Source organism: Notechis scutatus, chromosome 6 (assembly GCF_049901735.1).
Source record: "Notechis scutatus isolate UNSWTSFEM ecotype Mainland chromosome 6, rNotScu1.2, whole genome shotgun sequence".
Classification (NCBI taxonomy): domain Eukaryota; kingdom Metazoa; phylum Chordata; class Lepidosauria; order Squamata; family Elapidae; genus Notechis; species Notechis scutatus.
The window spans coordinates 46,142,138-46,164,757 of NC_142014.1; the positions used below are offsets into that span (position 1 = coordinate 46,142,138).

The window sequence follows — 22,620 nt, forward strand, 5'->3', positions numbered from 1 at the left end:
ACTTTACAGGTGACGCAGCATAAGGAGATTGGTCTGTAATTTTCAACTAGGCTTGGGTCTCCCTTTTTGAAGATGGGGATGATTGTGGCTTGTGACCATAGGTTAGGCAAGGAGCTGGTCCTGAAAGATTTTTCAAAGATTATGCTTAGAGGTTTGGCTATGGCAGTGGATAGCTTTTTTAAGAAGTAGGCACATATTCCATCCGGTCCAATAGATAGAGATGGTTTTAGATTGCGTAGTGCTTTTTCAACATTGTCTTCTGTAAAATCGATATGTATTAGATCATTGTGGTTATCTGTGGTATGGCTAGGAAATACTGGGCATGATCCATTGCTGTTTACAAATACTGAGCCGAAGAATGTGTTAAAGATGTTGGCTTTAATGGTGTCATCGTTGCAGTCTTTACCATCAGGTCCTATCAGGGGTGGGATGGACCTTGAGTCTTTTAGTTTGTTGTTTACAAAATTGTAAAAAGCACGGGTGGAGTTGGTGCTTAGAAGGTTTTCCTCTTGTTTAATGTGATAATTGGTGCATTTGGTCTTTATCTGGTGGCATAAATTTTTGTATCGGCTTTTGAAATTGGCAACGTGACCAGATTTGTTTTTCCGCCAGAGTGATCTCTTTTTGGATTGAAGTTTCCTTATTGTTATGGGTAATCTGCTTTTTTGTTTTGTTTTGGGAGTTGTTGTTGGTACATATAGTTTGATGACTCTTTTGAATATTTTTTTGAATATTATTTGAATAATCCCTGAGTATTATTATTATTAACCACCATCTCTACACATGATTAGATTAAGAGTGATACACCAGCTGGTATGCTTTTCTCATCTAGCCTTACACCATATGTGGTAGGCAGGTGGTGTCTGATCCTACAGTGAGACATTCAAAAATGTTTTTACTGTGAACAAAAATTGTTTTCTCACTTTCTCATTTAATTCAGTTGTCTCTAGAAAACTTTATATATAATGCTGTCGGTTTATAACGTTGCAGTGTTATATTTGAAGCTCTGGCTGATTACAAAAGCTGGCTGATAGCCAACTAAAAATTGAAGAAGCACCAATAAAATAGTGAACACTAATTGTCCTAATTATCCAATTGGAACTAAGATATTTTTAGTCATAGGTTTTTCATTCAAAATGAGTCCATTTAGAATTTTATAAGCCAATGGATTGAAGCTGAACACTAAAAGGAGTCATAATCATCATATTGGTCACTGCACTCCACTTAGAAAGATAATCTGAATCTGAAATATTCTTATGAATATTTATTTTGTATTTAACTATAGAAAAGTCTTCGCTAAATATAGTTATGATTTAAATTACATAGTGAGCATTGCAGCACTAAATAACAAGATATTGTTAGTTTGATTGGATGTTCTACAAGGAGGGCTTAAATAAATATAGACCTTCAATTAAAGTTTTTCAAAAAAAATAGTAATTATATCTGTATATATCAATTTGTCTAATTTAGTAATGTCTTGTGTAAAATTCAGTGTAAAAGAAACAAGTATTAGTCAAATATAAAGCTTAATATAAATTTGCATCAAAACTGTCAGAAGCCAAATGTAACATATGTTGAGTCAGAAAAGATAAATTATATTGGTAAGAAACAAGCAAAGCTGCCCTAATATCAAGCATGATTCGGTATAATATGAAAAGGCAGATATGTTGTACAGGGCAAAGAGAAAACAGGCTCTTTTATCATCAGAAATGCCAGACCTGCAGCACAGAAAGAAAATCCTCCTCAATTCTCATTAATCTGCATCAAGCTAAATTAATTGCAAGAGTTTTTTTTTTAAGTTGAACTCTTGTAGAATACATAAAAATCATATCTGGGTAATTCAGGGTAGATGTTCTAAACCTAAGAACAAATTTTCATCACAGGATGTTTAAAATGGGTATCAGGTTTTTAGCAAAGAAAAAAGCAAGCATCTGAAAAAAATATGCAAGTGGGAGTGCTAAAAAAACCAGTTTCTACAATAGCAGCTGGAAGAAAATGATGTTTCCAAGGAATTGAGAACGACTCTATAATATGAACATGATATATTGAATATTGTGAAATACATTAAAACATTGAACAAAAAAGAGATTACAAGGTTTCTTGCAATTAACAATCCATAGTGTTGTAATGATTGTCTAATTCACAAGAGCAGCTTGGTTTCTCTAACATGCAGCCATTCTTAGGCTAAAACAGTCTCTCCAAACCTGGCAATTTCTCAGGGTGCTGGAAGTATTGTATATATCCCAGAATCTCCCAGTTAAATGGAGATTGAAAGTTCTAATCGTAATGTAATCATAATGTATTGGGAAGGTATCAGATTGGGCAGGCTGCTTTAAATGAAACAGCAAACCTTGTGGACTTAGAAAATCTCTTTATGTTCCATTTCACATTTGTAAAAGTTGTGGGAAATTTGCTTTTTATTACAGATGCTTAGCAATGCAAAAATATTCCCATAATATAATAATTCCAGTGCTTCCTTCCCAAACAGTCATAATCATCCAGTAGAAGTGAATATCTATGCTCAAAGGTTCATCTGTAGAGTTCTTGATGCCCGCCCTCTGAACTTGATGGTTTGCTTGCAAATGTTTCATTACCTGATTTACCTAGTTGGGTAATGAAACATCTGCAATCAATCAACCAGGCTCAGAGAACACCAAGAATTTCCAGCCATAATCATCTTTCAATTCTTTCATACCAAGACCTGCCATCTGCTTTGACATGACATGGATATAAAATCATTATAAGTGTACACATTTAATACATAAAAATAAATTATTTTGTTTAGTCATCTGAAGATTTAACAGATTATACCTTAGCCATAATAAATGGTACATCTTTGATATCTACTTAGAATGCTTACAGAGGGAAAATAATGTGCTTCAGTCAGTTTTTAGAACTATTTTAAGCCTATATCAATGTTGTAGCTTTACCACTCAGTTTTTCCATGAATGGAAAATTGTTCAGGAAGTTCATTATTCATAAAAATTTTATGAGTATTATCTTGTGAATAAGCTTTTGAGGGTTACTTTGTGGTAAGATGAGCAGTCAATAAATTTAATAAATAAAATAAATGTTTAAATCAGTTATGATCCCTAGAGTGTTTATAACTCCAAGAGCTATATGAAGAATACCTGGGATAAGTAATGGAAAAGAATAACCTGCTTTTATGTCTTTCTGGTGGTAAAAATTACCAGAGGCACAGAGCATAGAATAGATTTCAAAAATGTCATAAACTCAACACAAATTTTGATATTAAGCTCCCTTAATAATAAAGTCCTGTGACATAAACATAAGAAAATACAAACTCAATAAGCAATGACAGGTCAAAGTAATTGTTGAATTTATTTCTTTAGATTTTTATTCTTTTTTCACCTTTGCTAAACCGGGGGTGGGCATGGCCAGCACGTGATGCATGATCCACTGGCCATGAATTTGACACCCCTGCACTAGACCAAGCTGGCTCTCAATTTATTTATCAATTTGCTTATGTAAAAATAAGATATGTGCCAATTATCCTTAGATCCTCATTTGGACCCACAATTGGGTGTTTTCCTTGTTGCCCTTTTAAACCACTTTCCTCAAACAGTTCTTAAATTAATTCATTATAAGATTTATTAAACATTTACTGAATATTTAACATATATTAATGTAGTGTTAACAATGCATAACTAACATGTATGCCAGTCAATTTTCCTCACGTTCAAAATATATTTATTATTTTATTTATAAGATTAATATATGACCAATTATTTTTATATATTGATCTACAACTCCAATTGAGCCTCACCTTCATGATGTAAAACATGGGATGAAGAAACAGGTGATTCAGGATAACAAGGTACTACGATATAGAGACAAAATTTCTTTTTATTTATATATTTATTTGATTTGTCAATTGCTTACAAGGTAATAGATATAAGTATAAACATGAGTAAGAATACAGGAAATAGGTACGAATAAATGGGGACAATAGGACAGGGACGGTAGGCACGATGGTGCACTTATGCACGCTCCTTACAGACCTCTTAGGAATGGGGTAAGGTCAATAGTGGTTAGTTTGAGGTTAAAGGAGTGGGGGTTAAAGGATGTAATAACAGAGTCAGGTAGTGCATTCCAGGCATTGACCTGCTGAAGTCGTACTTTCTGCAATCAAGTTTGAAGTGGTTTACATTGAGTTTGTATCTGTTGAGTGTTCTTGTATTGTTGTGGTTGAAGCTGAAGTAGTCATTGACTGGTAGGACATTGTAGCAGATAATTTTGAGACTGGTCTGTAGTTTTCAACCAGGCTGGGATCACCTTTTTTGAAGATAGGGATGACCGTAGCTAAGGAACATAGGTTTGGTAAGGAGCTGGTTCTGAAAGATATCTCATATATAATGCTTAAGGGTTCCGCTATGGCAGAGGAGAGCTTTTTTAATTATGCACATAATCCATTGGGGCCAATAGATAGGGATGGTTTTAGGTTTCGTAATGCCTTTTCTACATTATCTTCTGTAAAGTCAATATGTAGTAGGTCATTACAGTTACTTGTGTTACTACTAGGAAATGTGGGGCATGAACCATTGTTGTTTACAAAGACTGAACTGAAGAATGTGTTGAAGAGAATGGCCTTAACAACTTCATCGTTGCAGGCTTTCCCATTTGGTCCTTTTAGAGATGGGATGGTTCATGAGTCTTTAAGTTTGGTGTTAACAAAATTGTAGAAGGTGCGGATGGATTTTGTACATAGGAGGTTTTCCTCTTGCTTGCAGTAGTAATTTGTGCATTCTGCCTTTATCTGTCAGCATAGGGTGTTGTATTGGTTTTTAAAGTTTGCTACTTAGCTAGTTTTGTTTTTACGCCATAGCGATCTTTTTTTTTTTATTGAAGGTACCTTATTGTTATGGGTAATTTGTTTTTTTTTACTTTTGGGGGTTACTAATGGTACATATAGTTTAATGGCTCTTTCAAGTTCAAACAAGAATGCATTATAATGGTCTTCTGTAGTATTACAGCTAGAGAACAGAATGTGCCAATCAAGAGATGATAGGTCAGCATCTATGAGATCATAGTTGGCTTTTTTGAAGTTGTATTTTGTGGACCCATCATTATGATCTTCTTTGTGAGGACGTAAATTGAGACAAAAATCAATCATACTGTGGTCACTGTTTGAAAAGGGTTCTTGTATTTGTAGGCCACATATTGAGTTTGAGATGTTGCAAAAGATAAGGTCGAGGTAGTTATTGAGTCTACTGTTGTTAGTTGCTAATTGATCCAGTCCCAGTGTCGTAACAGCATTGTACAGGTTTGCATGTATGAGTTCGGCTGTACATTCATTTAGTGTCCAATTTATAAGAGGTAGATTGAAGTCACCAAGGAAAATAAGAGGTGAGGGCAAGAGGCAGCCCACGTTAACAGTGAAGTTAGCTTGTTTACATGAGCTATGTCATAATCCGGGGCTCTGTAGCATAGTAAGAAGTGGATTGTGGCATTTGAGGACAGTTCCAGAAGTGGTATTCAGCAGGTTCTGACCAGCTCTGAAGAATCGGTAGCGGAAATTTTGAGGAGTTCGGAGAACTGGCAAATACCACCTCTGACTGGTGATTTTACAGTATCCTTCCCCTGCCACGCCCTCCAAGCCACGCTCACAGAACCAGTAGTAAAAAAAATTGAACCCCACCACTGGACAGTTCACAGATGATGGTCTCTGGGACAGCAAGTTCCTGTGTAATTTGAATACTATATACTATAATATGTCAACATGTTAAACAATTTACTTATCAAGAAATCCTTAGGTATCATGCTTATGTTTATATATTTACACAAATATTAACAGATATGTTGACTTCTAATAATAATTTATCTTTGCCATTACGATATTAGCAAAGATAAGCAATTTAACCATATGGTTTAGAATTGAAATACTGTCAAAGATAATTCATTAACATTGCCAGGCTCTGATGATATGGCTTATCACAACATGTTGTGATAAATAAATTATTAGGTGCTTAAATTGAGTATTAAATTACGTAACTGGTTAATAAAGTACAATGTCTACATTTACTTTTAGAGCAAGCAATAAGGTGTACTTTATTACAATTTTTATTCGGCTATGCTGAGATAATATTTATCAGTTAGGTCAATATCTTCTGGCTGTCTTATGCATTTGATATATTTTTCACAAGTCAAAAACTGCATCATATCTAAATCATAACCAATAAATAAACACATGCAAAGCTAAACTGCTGGAGAAAATGTTTGCACTCCAATAAAGTTTGTTTCAGCCGAAGAGTTAAAAATAACTACATGTATAAGATAAACCTGAATTCTAAATCAAGTTTATAAATCATAGACAATAATGCTACTGAATCAATCAATCAATCAATCAATCAAATGTTTATCGTCAATGCACAACATGTGTACAATGAAATTGAAATGAGCCTCCTTGGTGCGGGCCCTGCAAGTCTATCATATTAAACCTAATTGTGGTGTTTATGTTTATGAACACAACTTAGGTGATGATGATGATGACAACAATAGAGGAAGAACAAAAATGGGATGTTGATGCCTGTTCTGTACTGAAAGGCACCTGCAGCGGTTATCACCTGCTTATAAGGCACAATTTAAACTGTTGGTATTAACAGTTTTATGAACTTGGCTAAATTCTAAAACTTCAAAAGGAGGCCCTCTTAAAGATCCTGCTGCCAAGCAAGTCTGCTCAAATTCTTCAAAAGAGGTTCTTTGGAATGCTCAGGAAACGCCTCTCTTTCAAGTGTTAAAGCAGTTGCTCTTCTTCATGATTGCTTCTTCAAGATCACTCCCTGCGATCTTAGATATACAGCATATATCAGTAGTGTCTAACCTTTTTGGGCTCCCGTGCTGAAAATTGTGCATTGCCTTCTGGGTGCTGGCGCTCATGTGCCAGCACCCAGAAGACAATGTGCATGCCCTTGCCCCCTGAGCACGCACACATGATTCCCACCGCCCCCTTACCTGCACTGCGCGCCTCCCAGCTAATTTTCAGCCAGTTTGAGGCCTTTTTCGGCCTCCCAGAGGCTCAAGGGAAGCCTCTACAGCCTTTAGGGGCTGAAAAATGGGTCTCTTTCATCACTTCTGGTATTCTGGAAATACAGGAAGTGATGAAACGGGCCTGTTTTTTGGCCTCCAAAGGCTGTAGAGGCTTCCCTTGAGCCTCTGGGAGGCTGAAAAAGGCCTCAAACGGGCCAAAAATCAGCTGGGAGGCATGCACATGCACAGTGCAGGTAAGTTTAGCTGGGGCTCACGTGCCTGCACAAATAGCTCTACGTGCCACCTGTGGCACACGGGCCATAGATTCGCCATCACAGACATATATAAACAAAGCCAAATTGGTCATCTGAAAAAAAAGATGCAGTCACTTTAAAGATTAAAAAGGAGAGGTTTTGTATGCTCTCCATATATGCCGAAGTATTTCTTCTGAAGGATTTACTTTATTCTAATCTATGGAAACAATTTTTCTTGTATTGCACTCAAGGCATGGAATATACTTCCCTAAATTTAATTTTAATCAATGTCTTTAATCTTAGGGTTCTATTTTTAATTGTGTACTTAACTAGAAATTTGGGGCATGAACTGAATTTTCATAGGGAACTAGTTCTATGTAAAACTTAATAAAAATTCCCACTGAATTTAAAAAGTCATAACAGATGCAGAAGATACAGCTAGAGTAGGTAGCTAAGGCATTTCAGATCCAAATCAACTAGTTTAAATCTGTTATTCTCATTAGAAAATTGTTTAGAGAACTTTTTTTAATTATAAAGGAGCCATGAAAAAAAAGTATTACACTCAATGACATTAATAGCATAAAGTGCTTCCCCTTTGGCGTTTGCTGGCCATTGAAGCCTGAATCCAATCCAGATAAGAATTTTGTCATTTACTTTATGCAATTCAGATTTTAAATTAGTTCTATTTCTATTATTCATGTTGATCACAATATTCTTCAACCTCATCAGTAATTTGGCAAACTGCATGCAGTCTACTTGTAGCCAAAAGTTAACGAATTACATTAAATTTCTTTCAATGTATTTCTAATTTTCGGTGAGTGCTTCCTGAAACTTAACTAGGGAAGTTCTAGAATTCACAATCCACACTGAAAGGAAAATCTAGAATAGAATTCTTTATTTATTCTTTATTGGCCAAGTGTGATTGGACACACAAGGAATTTGTCTTTGGTGAAAGGGAAATCTAAGATGCTTGGATATAAAGGCATTCTGTACAACTTACAGTCTTACCTTTTTAAAAATATTTTTGAAAAAGTTCTTCCAATTGACTCTGATATATATTGCAAGGATTTGTAACTTATATTATGAAGAAGTTAAATGGTACTCTAGAAGATAATGATAAAGGAGATTTGCACGGGGACAAGAATTACAACATAGTAAAATTCTTAAGAAAATGGAAATTTTCTACTGAAATATAAGGAAAAAATTATGAAAAATATAAGCACCACTTAAAACAGGGGTGTCCAACCTTGGCAACTTTAAGACTTGTGGACTTCAACTCCCAGAATTCCTCAGCCAGCAAAGCTGGCTGAGGAATTCTGGGAGTTGAAGTCCACAAGTCTTAAAGTTGCCAAGGTTGGACACCCCTGACTTAAAACAATATTATCAAACTATTTTAAATGATCCACCTATATTCAAGCCCACATTATGTTATGAATGTAATTTATATATATTTTTAAAAAGCAAAATTTTCTTTAAGAGGTACTCAACTCTTTTTTTAATGCTTTTGTAGGGCCACACTTGGAATACTGCATCCAGTTTTGGTCGCCACGATGTAAAAAGGATGTTGAGACTCTAGAAAGAGTGCAGAGAAGAGCAACAATGATTAGAGGACTGGAGGCTAAAGCATATAAAGAACGGTTGCTGGAACTGGGTATGTCTAATCTGATGAAAGGAAGGACTGGGGTGACATGATAGCAGTGTTACAATATCTCAAGAGCTGCCACAAAGAAGAGGGAGTCAAACTATTCTCCAAAGCACCTGAGGGCAGGGCAAGAAGCAATGGGTGGAAACTAATCAAGGAGAGAAGCAACCTAGAACTAAGGAGAAATTTCCTGACAATTAGAACAATTAATCAACTTGCCTCCAGAAGTGATGAATGCTCCAACACTAGAAGTTTTAAAGAAGAGATTGGATAAACATTTATCTGAAGTGGGGTAGGGTTTCCTGCCTAAGCAGGGCGTTGGACTAGAAGAAGGTCCCTTCCAACTATTCTACTCTACACTATTCTACTCTATTCTATTCTACTCTAATCTAGCTGATTATATGGAGTATCAATGAAATTAGTTTCCTCTGTGGAGCTTCCAGAGGAAAAAACAGTTTATGGGCTACAGACTATTCTGAAATGTGGAGCTGACAACTGCAGCAGAATAAAGAAGGGGCAAGTAGACTGGTTCTTTGATAGTTCCTCTCTGGACAAGGACAGGACTTGAGACTACCCACACGTGCTTTAGACCAGGGGTCGCCAACCTTTTGGACTTCAGGGACCACCAAACTCATAATTTTAGATCCCAGGGATCTAAACTGGTTCTGTGGGTGTAGCCTAATTTGTGGGTGTGGCTTGGTGGTCATGTGACTGGCTGGCCATGGCTTGTATGTAAATATTATAAATATTTATATAAATATTGATTTTTTTATAAAAAAGAGCAACTTTTACCCAAAATCAGGCAAAGCAGGCAGGCAGATTGAGTTGCTCACAGAATCATAGATTCATTCAGAAATCTATCTATCTGCCACTGGCTAGCTCAGTCTGTCACATAAAATTTGCTAGCAAGCAAACTCATAAAATTAACTCACAACACACCATGTATGTAAATATTGAATTTTGATATAAAAAGCAACTTTTATCCAAAATCAGGCAAAGCAGGCAGATTGAGTTGCTCACAGAATCATTCAGTGATCTATCTGCCATTGGCTAACTCAGTCTCTCAAATTTGCTTGCCATGAGTCCGCACTGAATTTGCTTGCAAGCAAACCTTCAGTCCTAAGGGAGGTTTGGCTGTGCTTAGCTAGAAAGCAAGAAGTCCAACCATTTCCTGCTTCCTAGCTAATCTAAATCTCCCGGCACAGCAGAACAAATGATGGTCGGAAAAAGGAAAAATAGCAATTTAGCAGGCAAGTTTGCCGGTAAGGAGCGAGTAGGTGGGGAGGGTTCCCGCGGGCCATGTGGGCTAAGCAGCCTTGTGTTTCTGCGCAGCCTGGATTAATTGCTTTGGGGGGGTGCTCTGGGGGTGAGATTTCTCTGCGGCCCACCAACATTTTCTCACAGCCCCGGTTGGTGACCACTGCTTTAGACAGGTATTCCTCAGAAGGAGACTGCAAGACAGCAGTGCCTGGTGGATTGAGAGCTCTGGGAGATGAAAAAAATAACAATCTTGCAAAACACCAGAGTCAGGGATTTTGAAAAGGCACTAAGTTCACATATTTTTTGTCAAATCAATTTTGGAAATTGCTTGCTAATTGCTTTTCAGCTATTGTGAACTTTTAGATAGATAAATATTATAGCACTGGGTGAGTTTCCTTCAATTTTTAATGAAAGAAAATTTAACTACAAAACATACAAAATTATGTTTTGGGAATAAACAGCAAAAGGATGATTAAAATTTTGATTTTAAAAAGTTGGGATATGGAATAAGGGTCCAGATTTGGGAATTAATTATAAATTCTGTGGAAAATGCTTTTGTTTTTAATTTAAAATACATTTCAATTAAAAACATATCTAAGACACTAGAAGAAACTATCAGGAGCTAAGAATTATGACTGAAGGAGAAGAATATTTAAACTTGGTTGCAATTACAGCTGGGATCCCCAACCTCTGGACATTGTTCAAAATTCAGACATTAATTTTAATTGTGTCTGCCTATATGAATAGACTGTGTCTAAAAGATGCTATGGAAAAAGAACAAGTTCTACCTGACAAGATTGGGACTGAGTTGAAAGTGCATTTAAAAATAACAGGTTATAAGAATGAAATGGAAGATGTTAGATTTGATATAAAAGAAGCTGGATTTTAAAAGGACCACAAATCAGGAGAGTGATCTAGATAATTTTCCCATATTGGATTTATAAAAAAGACTTGAAGTTTTAAAGAATCTAGAGAGAAGGGAAAAAGAAAAACAATGAAAAGAAATCAAGTTCAAACATTATTGGAATGGACTAAAGATTAAGATTGTTAGAAAGAAAAGGACAGAATATAAATTTGGTTTACTTGATCAAGGTTAAAATAGATGTTCTGTTGTCTCTGGTAACCCTTAATGGACTTTTCCTGATATCAGGAATAAAATGATGATATTTTGTAGATTTCTTAATAAACAAGAGATAGGATATGGGAAGAAAAGATCATTTTTTTGTATTTGTATTTTAAGAGATGGTGCTAAGTTACTAAAATTGTTTATACTTGAGATGAAGATGTGAAGTTAACCTTATATATATTTATTTTTCTTTACTACAAGTAGTCCTCGACCTACACCAGTTTGTTTAGTGACCGTTTCAAGTTATAACAGTACTGAAAAGAAGTGACATGACTGTTTTTCACATTTACTACCAATGCAGCATGTCCATGGTCACATGATCAAAATTCAGCCACTCAGCCACTGTTCATATTTATGACGATTGGGGGCTTTTGATCACCTTTGCAGACCCTCTGCAAGCAAAGTCAATGGGGAAGCACTTAACAGCCATGTTAATAATTTGACAAATTTGTTACTAACTAAACAACTGCAGTGATTCACTTAACAACTGTGGCAATAAATGTTGTAAAATGGGGCAATTCACTTAAAAACTCTTGCTCAGCAACAGAATTTTGGGGCTCAATTGTAGTCACAAGTCAAGCACTATATTCTTATTTTTCTTTTCTAGTTTTCTTTCTAGTTTTTTCTTTTTTTTTCTGCACCTTCTTCCCTTTCATTTTATTTTTATTTTTTCATTTTATATTAGTTTTGACTGTTATAATAGTTATATTATACAAATATAATTATACTATTAAAATTACTATTAAAAAAAGAATGTAGTTTTCACCACCTTTCTTTAGAATGTCTTTTTCTTTTTGACTTCTCAGTGTAATTGTATTTTTGTAATTTTATGATGATTTCACAATCAAATATAACCTTTGTTCAATTGTAGCTTATTTTTATTTGAGATTATTTGAGATTATTTAGATTATTATATCAAATCTAATCTTTAGACAGCATATTTATATTTACTGTGGGAAAAAGTATAAGAACATAACCTAAAATATGACCTTTTATTAGAATAAAGATGATGTTCCATCTTTATAATTTGACATATATGGATAAAAGTAATGATTTAGTCCATAAACATCAAATTATAAACATGGTACCTACGGCACATCATTTTTATTCTAATAAAATGTCATATTTTAGGTTATGTTCCCAGCTGGAGTAAAATTACTAATGCTGCATTTCCAACAAAATTTATCAGCAGAAAACGGATTGAAATTCCTTGTAAGCAGTGGAGTCCAGGTGCTTGTTGAAACTCTAAATTAATACTGTCTAATACAAAATATCAATTTTCAGCCATAGGCCACCAAATGTATTTATGAAATAATAAAACCTCTCTGTGGGAATAACTGAAAAACAGAGCTTCTCATTTCTGTGGACTGCTACATTACATCATACCAAAGTTTTTCTATGATTACCACATTCAACAATACTGAATGAATGGTACACAGAAACATAAAAATTACCTCAGTTTGATATGCAATTTTATTTTACATTAGTCAGAATAAGGAAAACTAGGTGAATATTTATGAAAAATGTTATTGAATTCTCTACTATTTAATCTTGTTTGCATGGTGGTTAGTCAAAATGTAATTTAAAAGCAATACATTAAGAAGTAATGAAAGGATATTCAGAAATCATACTAGTATATCATAGTAGTAAACGTATTGAAGAGTTTTTACTGTTGAGATCAAGTGTTTCTTTTTGAAAGGTTACTGCAATATAAGATAATATTATTAGCTTTTACATTTTGCTTTTTTTTAAACAATGAAAAATAAAAATTATAGGCTAGCAACTATAGGAAGAGAGGCAGAATCTGTGTCAAGAAAGGAAACAGCCTGGAATCATTACGTTCCCACAAGCAATATAAGTCCAGTTCCTCTTGAATTCCCTTATCTAACACCAATTTATTATTGACTGCTAGTTAGCTAGATTCTTGTGTAACTAAAAGGCACTGTTCTACCCTTATTACATCAAGATAAAAGAGAAGTATTGTTTCAATATTTTATGGGGTTCAATCTCAGTTCCTCTGTTATTCCAGATTTTGTCAGGATCTACACTGGAGCTTTTTTATATATGATGAAACAAAGGTGGTAGTAGATTTCTAAAGCACATTAGCTATTCATAAGCACACCACAAAATGACCTCTGCAGCATTTTTCATATATTTATCTATAAGTAAACTAAAAGGTCAACCTCATAAAAATAGAAGCCATATTTTTTTTTAAAAAAAACTAAAACAATAGCACTGACATTGCAAAGTGTGATTACTGCCATGCATGCTAGGTTCTTCACCCAACTTTCCATTTTTAAACATGCACATGTTCAAATTACACCTTCTGTATTCATCCACATTTATTATAGTCTCTTAAAAATGAAATAAATTCTTTTCTGCCAACCAGTACCAAGAGGGAATCAGAACTCTTGGTCTTGACTCCAAGATACCCTTGGTATCTGTATAAGTACCTGTATAATCAACTGTACTGTACAATCTGATTACATCAAAGAATTCAATCTTTATCCCAGCAGTGTCTCAGGGTTTTTTTAAAAAGGCAAAATAATGGCCATGGCCATGAAATCAATGTCCCACCCCTTTTTATGGGCATTGCATACACAATGCACATAATTGCATTTAAATGGGGAAATGGTTTGTGAGGTTGCAACTGCTATTGTGATGTTTTTGACACCCACCCCCCACACCAATTCCTTTCTTATCTTTGTTAATAAGTTTCATATTGTTTATAGGCCTTGGGTCAATCTATCTCCCTCAGACCAACCCACCTCACAGGTTTCTTGTGCAGGAAATAGGAGGAGGAAGGAGTATTAGATATGTTTGCCATCTTGAGTTAAATACAAAAATAATAAAGGTGAGATAAAAATCTAATAAATAAATAAATAAACTCCAGTTTGCTTTCCTGCTTGCAAGCTACTCTAGCAGTGACCTACATAAGAATTCATATCGTAATGCGGCACTTGAACCTCCAAATAGCCTGACACAACACAGTCAGAAAAGCAATGAAAGGAACATTGATTTTTGAAATAAAATGTATGGAAGACAAACTGGAGTACCTGTTCATATATGCAATGAGTGACCCAGCAAAGATATAGATGGAATATAACACTGCTCACAGAAATAGTAATTGTTATTTTTAAAATTAGGACCTTCATTATGGCAGTATGTATTTCATAGTATCCTTAGGTGACCGTAAAATAGAGTATCTATAAGAGAATTACTTGTCCTGGGCCATTCAGTCAGAATCATTAAACCACATCTTACAACTATGTATTTATATTGTTCTATATCTCCCTCATTCAAGATCCAATGAAAATTTAGAAAGATTTTGCTTTAAATGTCATGCTTAAAAACCTAACTATTTTTTTGTACAGTTAATTAAAGTAGTTAAGATTCTAAAATTACTCAAGACATCATTCTAATTTGAGGTGCTTTATTGACTCTATTAACATGTTATTGTCTCAAATTACTTTTAAAAATATAGAAAGTTCATTTAAATCTAAACTTTTTTTCTATATTTATCTGGCCTTATATGCTCTCCTTCTTACTATCTTTCTTGTAAGAATCCATTTTGTTTTTCTCAGGAAAGCCAGCTTTTTATAGCAATTTAAAATATCAGTATACATTTTCCATTAGCCAAACCTGTCATTTCATTTTCCTGAAAATGATTTATTTGTCTAGTTTCCTACATATTACAGCAACGGATTCTTGCCAAATATAACATTTTCTTATCAAACACTACAGCCAAGTTCTTACTGTGACATGACCAACAAATAAACAATTTGAACTTAGAACATAAGAATGGTGCTCTTAGGTTAAACCAAGGGAGTACTTATTCCAGTTATCTTGTATTGTAATTGTATAAGTTTGACAAAAAGGTGCTGTATATAGGAGTTTCAACACTGACAAACATAGGGATCAAAATATCAAGTGTAATTGTTATCGCTTAATCCTAAATATTAAAAAAATATACCTTAAATGTGAGAACATTCTTCTTTTTAAAAGGAGTTCCGCGAGTGATATTCACAGGGAAGGAAGTCAAAAAAGTGAAAATGGCAGCTATTATCATGCAATCAAAACTGTGAAGCGGCAGAGCTTTAAGACACACAGCTACAATCACCATATTGAAATTTTTGACACCTCCATACACATATCCAGATACCCCAGAGTGCTATATAATGCATTGTATATTAGGACAATTTTAAAACTACTTGATATTATTTAGCACTTTAGAAAAAGTTACTTTGTAATTAAAATGAATATATTGCCAGGGAGATATTGTGTTTTTCCATGTTTTAATTCTATATTGTTACTTGTAAGTTGCTGGGAGTCTTCAGCAATGAAATAGCAGATAAACTGAAGCAAGTAAGAAATTTTTAAAAATCATGCATATACAACTAAATTGTTCAATTAGTGACAGCAGGGAATCCCAGAAACTTATTTTAAAGTATTGTTGAATTGGATTATCTACAAATTATCAGTCCCTTGAGAATTTTACCTGCATTCATATATAAATTTCAAGCATAGATTAACATTTGTTCAGCATTGGAAAAGGGGATGAAGTATTATGTATGATATCCTCTTGGTTCCCAAATTTCATAAACAGTAATTTAATTACAAATTATATAAAGTAATTAATACTTTGGTTAATTTTATTAAGTTGACAATTCTCATTAATAAATGAATAGGGTCCATTAAGGGATTATTAATGGATATAATTCCCATAATGAATTCCCATTTATGGTTTAAGTTAGAAGTATGCTTTAATAGATTATTGGTATAAATACCCTTAATCATGTTATTTTATTTATGCAATGAATACCCACATCAGAAGACAACTGCAAAATGAATAATGCTCTTAAACTCCATCAACTAAGGAAAGAGAACACTATTGAATTTCAAAAACCATGAAACAGAACACAGTTGGAGTATGTCTATGCTAATGTTTCTGTCAAGTCTCTGTTTATGTCTTGGGGGGCGGGAATATCAATCTTTCTACTATTTTACTACTTATCGTAACAGCTCCTTTTTAACTCTATGTTAACGTTAATTAAAAATTAAATGCCTTATTTTCCTCCATTTAAAACCATGAAATGCATCTATTTAGAATGAGCAATAACTCATGTAGTCAAATAAAATATCTTCTCATCTCTGATATTATAGTAGTGAAATAATTCATGGCTATTCAAGAAATAGAAGATGCAGGCAAAATTGCTGTATAATGACAGCACCCTAAAGATCCCTCAAGACTATTTCTAGGAACCTATTTTGGCTCAACAACAAACCCAGTTGTCTCAATTACAAGTAGTTGGTGTTCTCCATTTTTGATAACAGGTTTCTTATTAGCTAATCTGAAATCCTAAAATTATAGCCCTTGCATTTATTTAACCCATGCCTGCCTACACGTTAAACAAGATCATAATGCCAAGCAGCCTTTTTGCAAACAATATCTAAATTTTAAAAAATTGTATAACAAATATAAATTAATCCTTTCAATTGATTTATAGTATACAGTATACAGTCCATATTCCACACTCCCTAGAAACTACAACAGAAAAAAAATTATACTTGCCAACAGAACTGAACACTAATAAATTCTAATTTATAAAGGGTCTCAAATATGCAGATTCCAAAATGGCTCATGAGGAAACAAGAATTACTTTTTAAGCAAATTTTAATAATGTGGTTGGACAAAATGAAACATGTTGATTCCCAACATAAAACTGATAACTTTTCTATATCAGATTTCACATCAAAACAGTTCTCCATGATTTTCAAAATGTTTATACTGTACAGGATAACCTTCATTTAAACTTCTATAATTTTGACTGTCCAGTGCTAATATAACATAGAATTTGCAAGGTATATCTAAATACAAGTTATAGTGGATTCCTCAAAGGCAACTTAAGACCCGGTTCTGTAGATATGCTGCTGCAGGGGTCTTGCAGTCATTTTTTTCTTATGCCCAACCACAGGGATGCTGCAGTGCCCCCTCCCTCTGCCTAGCTTCCCCATCTCCCCACCTGGTACATGCAGGGCTTGGGCCTGGTTCCTAACCCACTATGACTCACACCCTCCTTCTCATTTACCTTGGGAAAATCTCTGCAATTCAGGTTAGAGAAGGAGAGCAGGTCGTTCTGTTCTTGGGCTATGCACTTTGATGTCCACCATTCCTGGGATCTAACCAAACACTCTAGAAAGTTGTGCAGTTCATGTTAAGGAAGCAGCAAGCTGCACCATTCCTAGGTCATATAGTACAATCCCAGAAGCAGCCACCATTTTTGAGTGTCTACAATTCAATGCTACTTCCAGGGTCATATCATATGAAGTCATTTATCCTGTAATTTTATACATTTATTAAAGGTTATTACAATCTCCAAGAATCTGCTACAATAAATATCAGTCTTTAAGATGCACAAAATTTGTAGTAATTCTAATAAATTATAGTTAGAAGTCTTGAACCATGTATATACTTACTTGAGGCTAGGTTTCTCTGAAATTACATTTATATATTCCTTTAAAAATAGAATTGCATCTCAAGAGTGATTTAACTGCACTATTTTTAACTGCACTATTTCTTTTCTATGTGCCTTTGCCAATGTAAGTATAAATTCTTTATGCAAATTGAATTGTTATTTGGACATTTGTTATAATTATAGATGCATATGTTGTAGGGCAGTCATGTTATTAGGCCTTAGCTGTAATCTTAAACTGGATTGTAGACTGTTTTTAACAATACTTGATGCTATGCCCATGAAAAATAACTTCTAAAGATTTCAGCTTTTTCAAACAGAAATGGCAATATAGAACATAAAGTAATAAATATGAGTACATACATACTGTATAACTGCTGCTATGATAAAATGTTTGAGAGTATTTCTCTGTACCAACCTTCTCAACAAAATGCCAACATATCAATCTTTTTGTGTGCTATTATTCTGTAGCTAAAAATTATTTCTAACTCCTTACATGATTTTTATGGCATATTAATAGGTCTCATCCCACATTTCTTCCTTTGAAAAAATATTGCACATTATCACTTCAGAACATTAAGGTTGGGAATGTTTCAAGACTTCAACCTGAATAAGGCGGCCAATTCACTTAGGTTGTTTTTGATAATTTTGTGAATTGTTGCATATAAAATCTGTGTGAGTCTCTAAACCTGGATAGAACTAGAAAAGAACAAGGACAGAGAGAAGGCAAAACAGGGGGACAATGTTCAATTATGGGAGTAATTATGGTTATCTGGGTTTGGAAGCTAAGCAGTGCTGGACCTTATTAGTACTTAGATGGAAAACTTCCAGGGAGGCCTCAGGCTATACTGAAAAAAGGCAGGAAAAACAAAGAATTGCAAATAACTTCTGAATTGCTGCCAAGAAACCCTACAGATTCAAGCATAATTTAAAGAACATATTGGTTTGGTATTATCCTGAGTAACTTTCTTCAAGTTTTAAGATGAAGAAAAATAAAATTCAATATCTTATCCATGCAATAACTGGAATATAAGCCACCATTGAAATTAATAGATTCAGATTCTCAAACTGATTCTGGAAACCTAAACAATTTTGGGGTCTTTCAACATGTTCATAACATGCATTTCATTTTTTAAAAAATGCATATACAGCTGCATAAAAAACAGCACAGCTTTTATCTCAAGATCACGGAACAAAAACATCTGCCTCTTTTTCTTGAGTGTCTCAGCTCTTCAGGGAAGACCTCAGCATTACAGCAAAGCCATATTTTGCCTCATTTATATGCAAACAGCTTAGAATAGCTGAAACAATTTTAATACAATCATTTTGCCAAAAAAAAAATGGCAATAGCCAAGAAACTGTACAAAACATAGCTACTAAAAGATGATAGGGTTGTGTCCAAAATGGGGCCACTCAAAACCAAGGGGGAGGTATATATACATATGCTTTGCAGGACTTTGAGGTTTGCAGGAGTAAAAAAAGACTTGAGGAATGAGAAACCAGGCATGGAGGGAGGTAATTAGTCAATCCCCAAATAATCCACTAAGAACAGGCCATATTTATTAGCTACAAAATGCTGGATAGCTGTTGGGCAGTGAGAGGTGAGGAAACAGCCTAAAAACTGGAATCCTGACCTGTAGTATTGTATTGCAGATCCCACTATGGATACTGTAAATGAAAAAATATGAGATCAGAAAGCGTCAGTTGAAAAATTGTATGCCAACCGTTTGTGTTTGTGTGTTTCTATGCAGCATATGAATAAATCCCAAAGATGCTTTTTCAAGAGGCAACTGGACTTTCTTGTTTTTTCTTTGAAGACATATCAATAAATACATAAATATAAGGCTATGGGTTTTAAACAGCTGTTCATTCTCAAAGTTGACCCTATAGCTCCTATTGGAAATTGTCCATATATGAATCCATCCTAGACAGCCTTAAGGTGACTCCTACTGTTTAAACAGTCACTGGTATCTCACATATACAGAGAGAGTTCAGACTGCATGCACTAAAGCTGGGGTTTTAATCACAATAGTAGCTACACAGGCCATAGATCACAGCAGGCATACAAAATTGGTGCTGTTCACCTCAATAAAATCTTGCATTATCCTGAACTGAAGCATAACTGCACACAGGGTGAAAGGAACTGGTCTGGAAAGTTACTGCTAGTATTGACTTCTTGTAGTTTCACCATAAATACTGAAAGGAGCTACATTTTTATCCAAATATTCTTTTTAAAAACAAACAAAAAACAAAATCAGAACAGTTTGGAATACTGGTATTAAATCTTTGCCCTGAGAAAGAAGCCATTTGAAGCTCATTGCAAAACAGCCACTAAATGCCTAGGTGGATAATTATCCAGAAAGAAGTGCATTCTAACAGCTGAACCCAAAGAACATGGGTCCATCTCTCTCAAGTAGTAAATACTAAAAACAGGGGCTAAGTGAGAAGCTCAGATCTGGTATAAAGTTGTTTGTGCCTTCTGATATCTACCAGCCCATATTAAACAAAATATAAGGTGTTTCTGCATTGCTTCCTTTAAGCTGCTTGACTCCTCTGTATATTTCAGCTGGAAATGAAGTCCAGCTGAAAAAAAAATTAGTCCTTAAAAAAAAATTTATCCAGATGTCAGCCTCTTCCTCCGTTTTGGCCAGTCATGGCCTGGCACACTATCTGTGTTGAATTTCCCTTCTTCTTTACTAGTCCCACCCATGCCTAGGGGGAAAAAAGTCCCAGCTGCTTTCTTTTCTGTGGACAAGTCTTTAAAGACATGTGGTTTCAACTGAGATCTTTTCTATGAGTTGCATCCACTGTTTCTCTCATATTCAACACCCTCCTGTTGAATGCATCCATTGGTGGGTGGCTAGGAGAGAAGGAAGGAATCATTGTACTATCCTTCTATACATCTAGGCTTGGAAGGAAAACCTGCCACTTTCAATTTCACCATTCCATTAGTGAATCCCTCAAGAAAGAAAAGAAACACCACCTTCCTCCATTCCATCAGTGACCCCTTAAAACAAAACACTCTCCAGCTTTTGAAAAAGCAAACAAAATGAAGTTCCCTAGTTGAGGTCCATTTAGAAAGAGGGTGGGCAGGCAGGTCAGGACAAAATTTCCATGACCAGTGACAATGGGGAGAAGAGACAGAGGGGAGATCCAGTGGAGGATGAGGGAGTTCTCGTCAACACAAATTAAGCACACTAACATAGTCAGCCGACCAGGCAGCACCGCTTATGCCAGCCTCAGTTGGAAAAGGCTATTTTTGATGCCTGATAGAAAAAGAAAGCAGAAGTCGGCGGACAGGTGGAAGATGACGCTGTCAGTTAAGAGTTGTCTGGTCCCACGAGAAACAGAGGCATGTTGCTTTCATTCTGGGGCAATCTGGTTGTGCAGACAGTTGTCCAATATGCATCCGACAAAATCCTACGAGGCTAACGAAAAAGGCTCCGCTGCAAATGGGGATAGGACGGCGATCGCGCCTTCTTTGGGGCTTCCGACATATTTAGTCTTTTTCCAAAGGCGCCGTCCAAGAAACGTGCTTTCCCTTCCCGCGTTGCTTCTTTGCCTTGGTCGGGAAGGACGGGGTGGAAGAACAGCCTCCTCCACCAAATGTGGACGTAAGTGGAGGCTGGGTACGCGATGGGATAACGCGGTCCGGGGAAATCCGCCCGGCTATCGGCGCCTCTCCAGGCGCTAAGCGCAGGGGAAAGACTTACCTTCCTTAGCATACTGTGCAAGCAGCGGCTGGGGCTCCGGACGCCTGAGACAGGTTCGTCCTCCTCCCGATCGTTCCTCGGCCATTCACCGGAGCATTTCTTGCTGGGAGATTTGGCCAGCCCGAGGAGCGCACATTTCATGCCCGCCGTGGCTACGGCTGCGAGACCCGAGCCCTCGCCCGCATATGTGTGTGAGACACACAGGGCAGGTCCTCCCAAAGCCAGAGTTGCTTCGTTCGGGACCAAGCGCCGGCTTGCCGAGGGTCGAGGGGGCCGCCGTGGGCTCAGGGAAGCAGAGCGGGTCTATCGGACTGCAGCAGCAACAGCAGCAGCCTCCTCGACGGACTGGAAGCCCGGAGCTCCAAGTGAGCGATTTGGCGCTCCCGCAGCCTCCTCAGCCGCTTCCCTCCTCAGCGCGCCCCGCGAGGTCCTCCACACGCTCCAAAGGGCCAACGCGAAGGTTCCCCGAGAACGAACAAGCCAACCGGCGAAACCCGGGAGCGAAGGGCTTTACAAACGGCAGGGCGGATCGGGGGCGGGGCTTTGGCTGTGGAGCGTCAGCATGCAATCCCTCCCCCTCCCCCCCCCCCCGCGACGTACACAAAATAATCCCCGCTCAGTCAGAGAGAAAGGCACGAAAGTGAGGCCGGCCGGGCTTTTTGGGTCGTGCTCCCTTTCCATTACTAATGCAAAGGTGCTAGGCTCGAGAATGCCGTAGACTTCCTTCAGTCGGTGCTTGTTTCCCCCTTCCCACCGTTTCCAGCCACAATTTTTGCTCTTGGACAGTTTTACACAACCATATCTAACCAGCGCGCTTAGCCCGGAGTGTGAAGTTCCTCTCAGTGGCCACTGGACCACTGCAAAAACCCGGCACGCTGAGCCTTGACTACACCGAAAGATCGTCACCAGCTCACAGCGAAAGACTGAGGACGATCCCACGTTGCAGCGCCTCCCCTGCCCGCTCACCGGTGGCTAAGGTACATCAATTTGTAACTCAAGGACTTGCAGCTGTGTGCAATTGCTCTTGGAAAGCATCCTGCTTATCACTTCCCTTGCCTCCTGGGGTTGGATTCTGGGGTCGGATACGGGTTTGGGAGGGAAGTTATCTCTGAGACTCCTGGTTGCAATTCTTTCCTGATTCTGAGCAAAGACCAACAGCCTGGTT

At 36.4% G+C, this 22,620-nt stretch overlaps 1 protein-coding gene across 1 annotated transcript in view; it reads right to left on the reverse strand.

Moving 5' to 3' along the window:
- TMCC3 (transmembrane and coiled-coil domain family 3) overlaps positions 1 to 21,744 on the reverse strand; it is a 91,319-nt gene extending 69,575 nt beyond the window's left edge. The window contains exon 1 of the mRNA XM_087968122.1: positions 21,456 to 21,744. Coding sequence (XP_087824248.1) covers positions 21,456 to 21,596 — 141 coding nt within the window. The 5' untranslated portion in view covers positions 21,597 to 21,744. The remainder of the gene's footprint in view (positions 1 to 21,455) is intronic.
- Between the last annotated feature and the right edge of the window lie 876 nt (positions 21,745 to 22,620).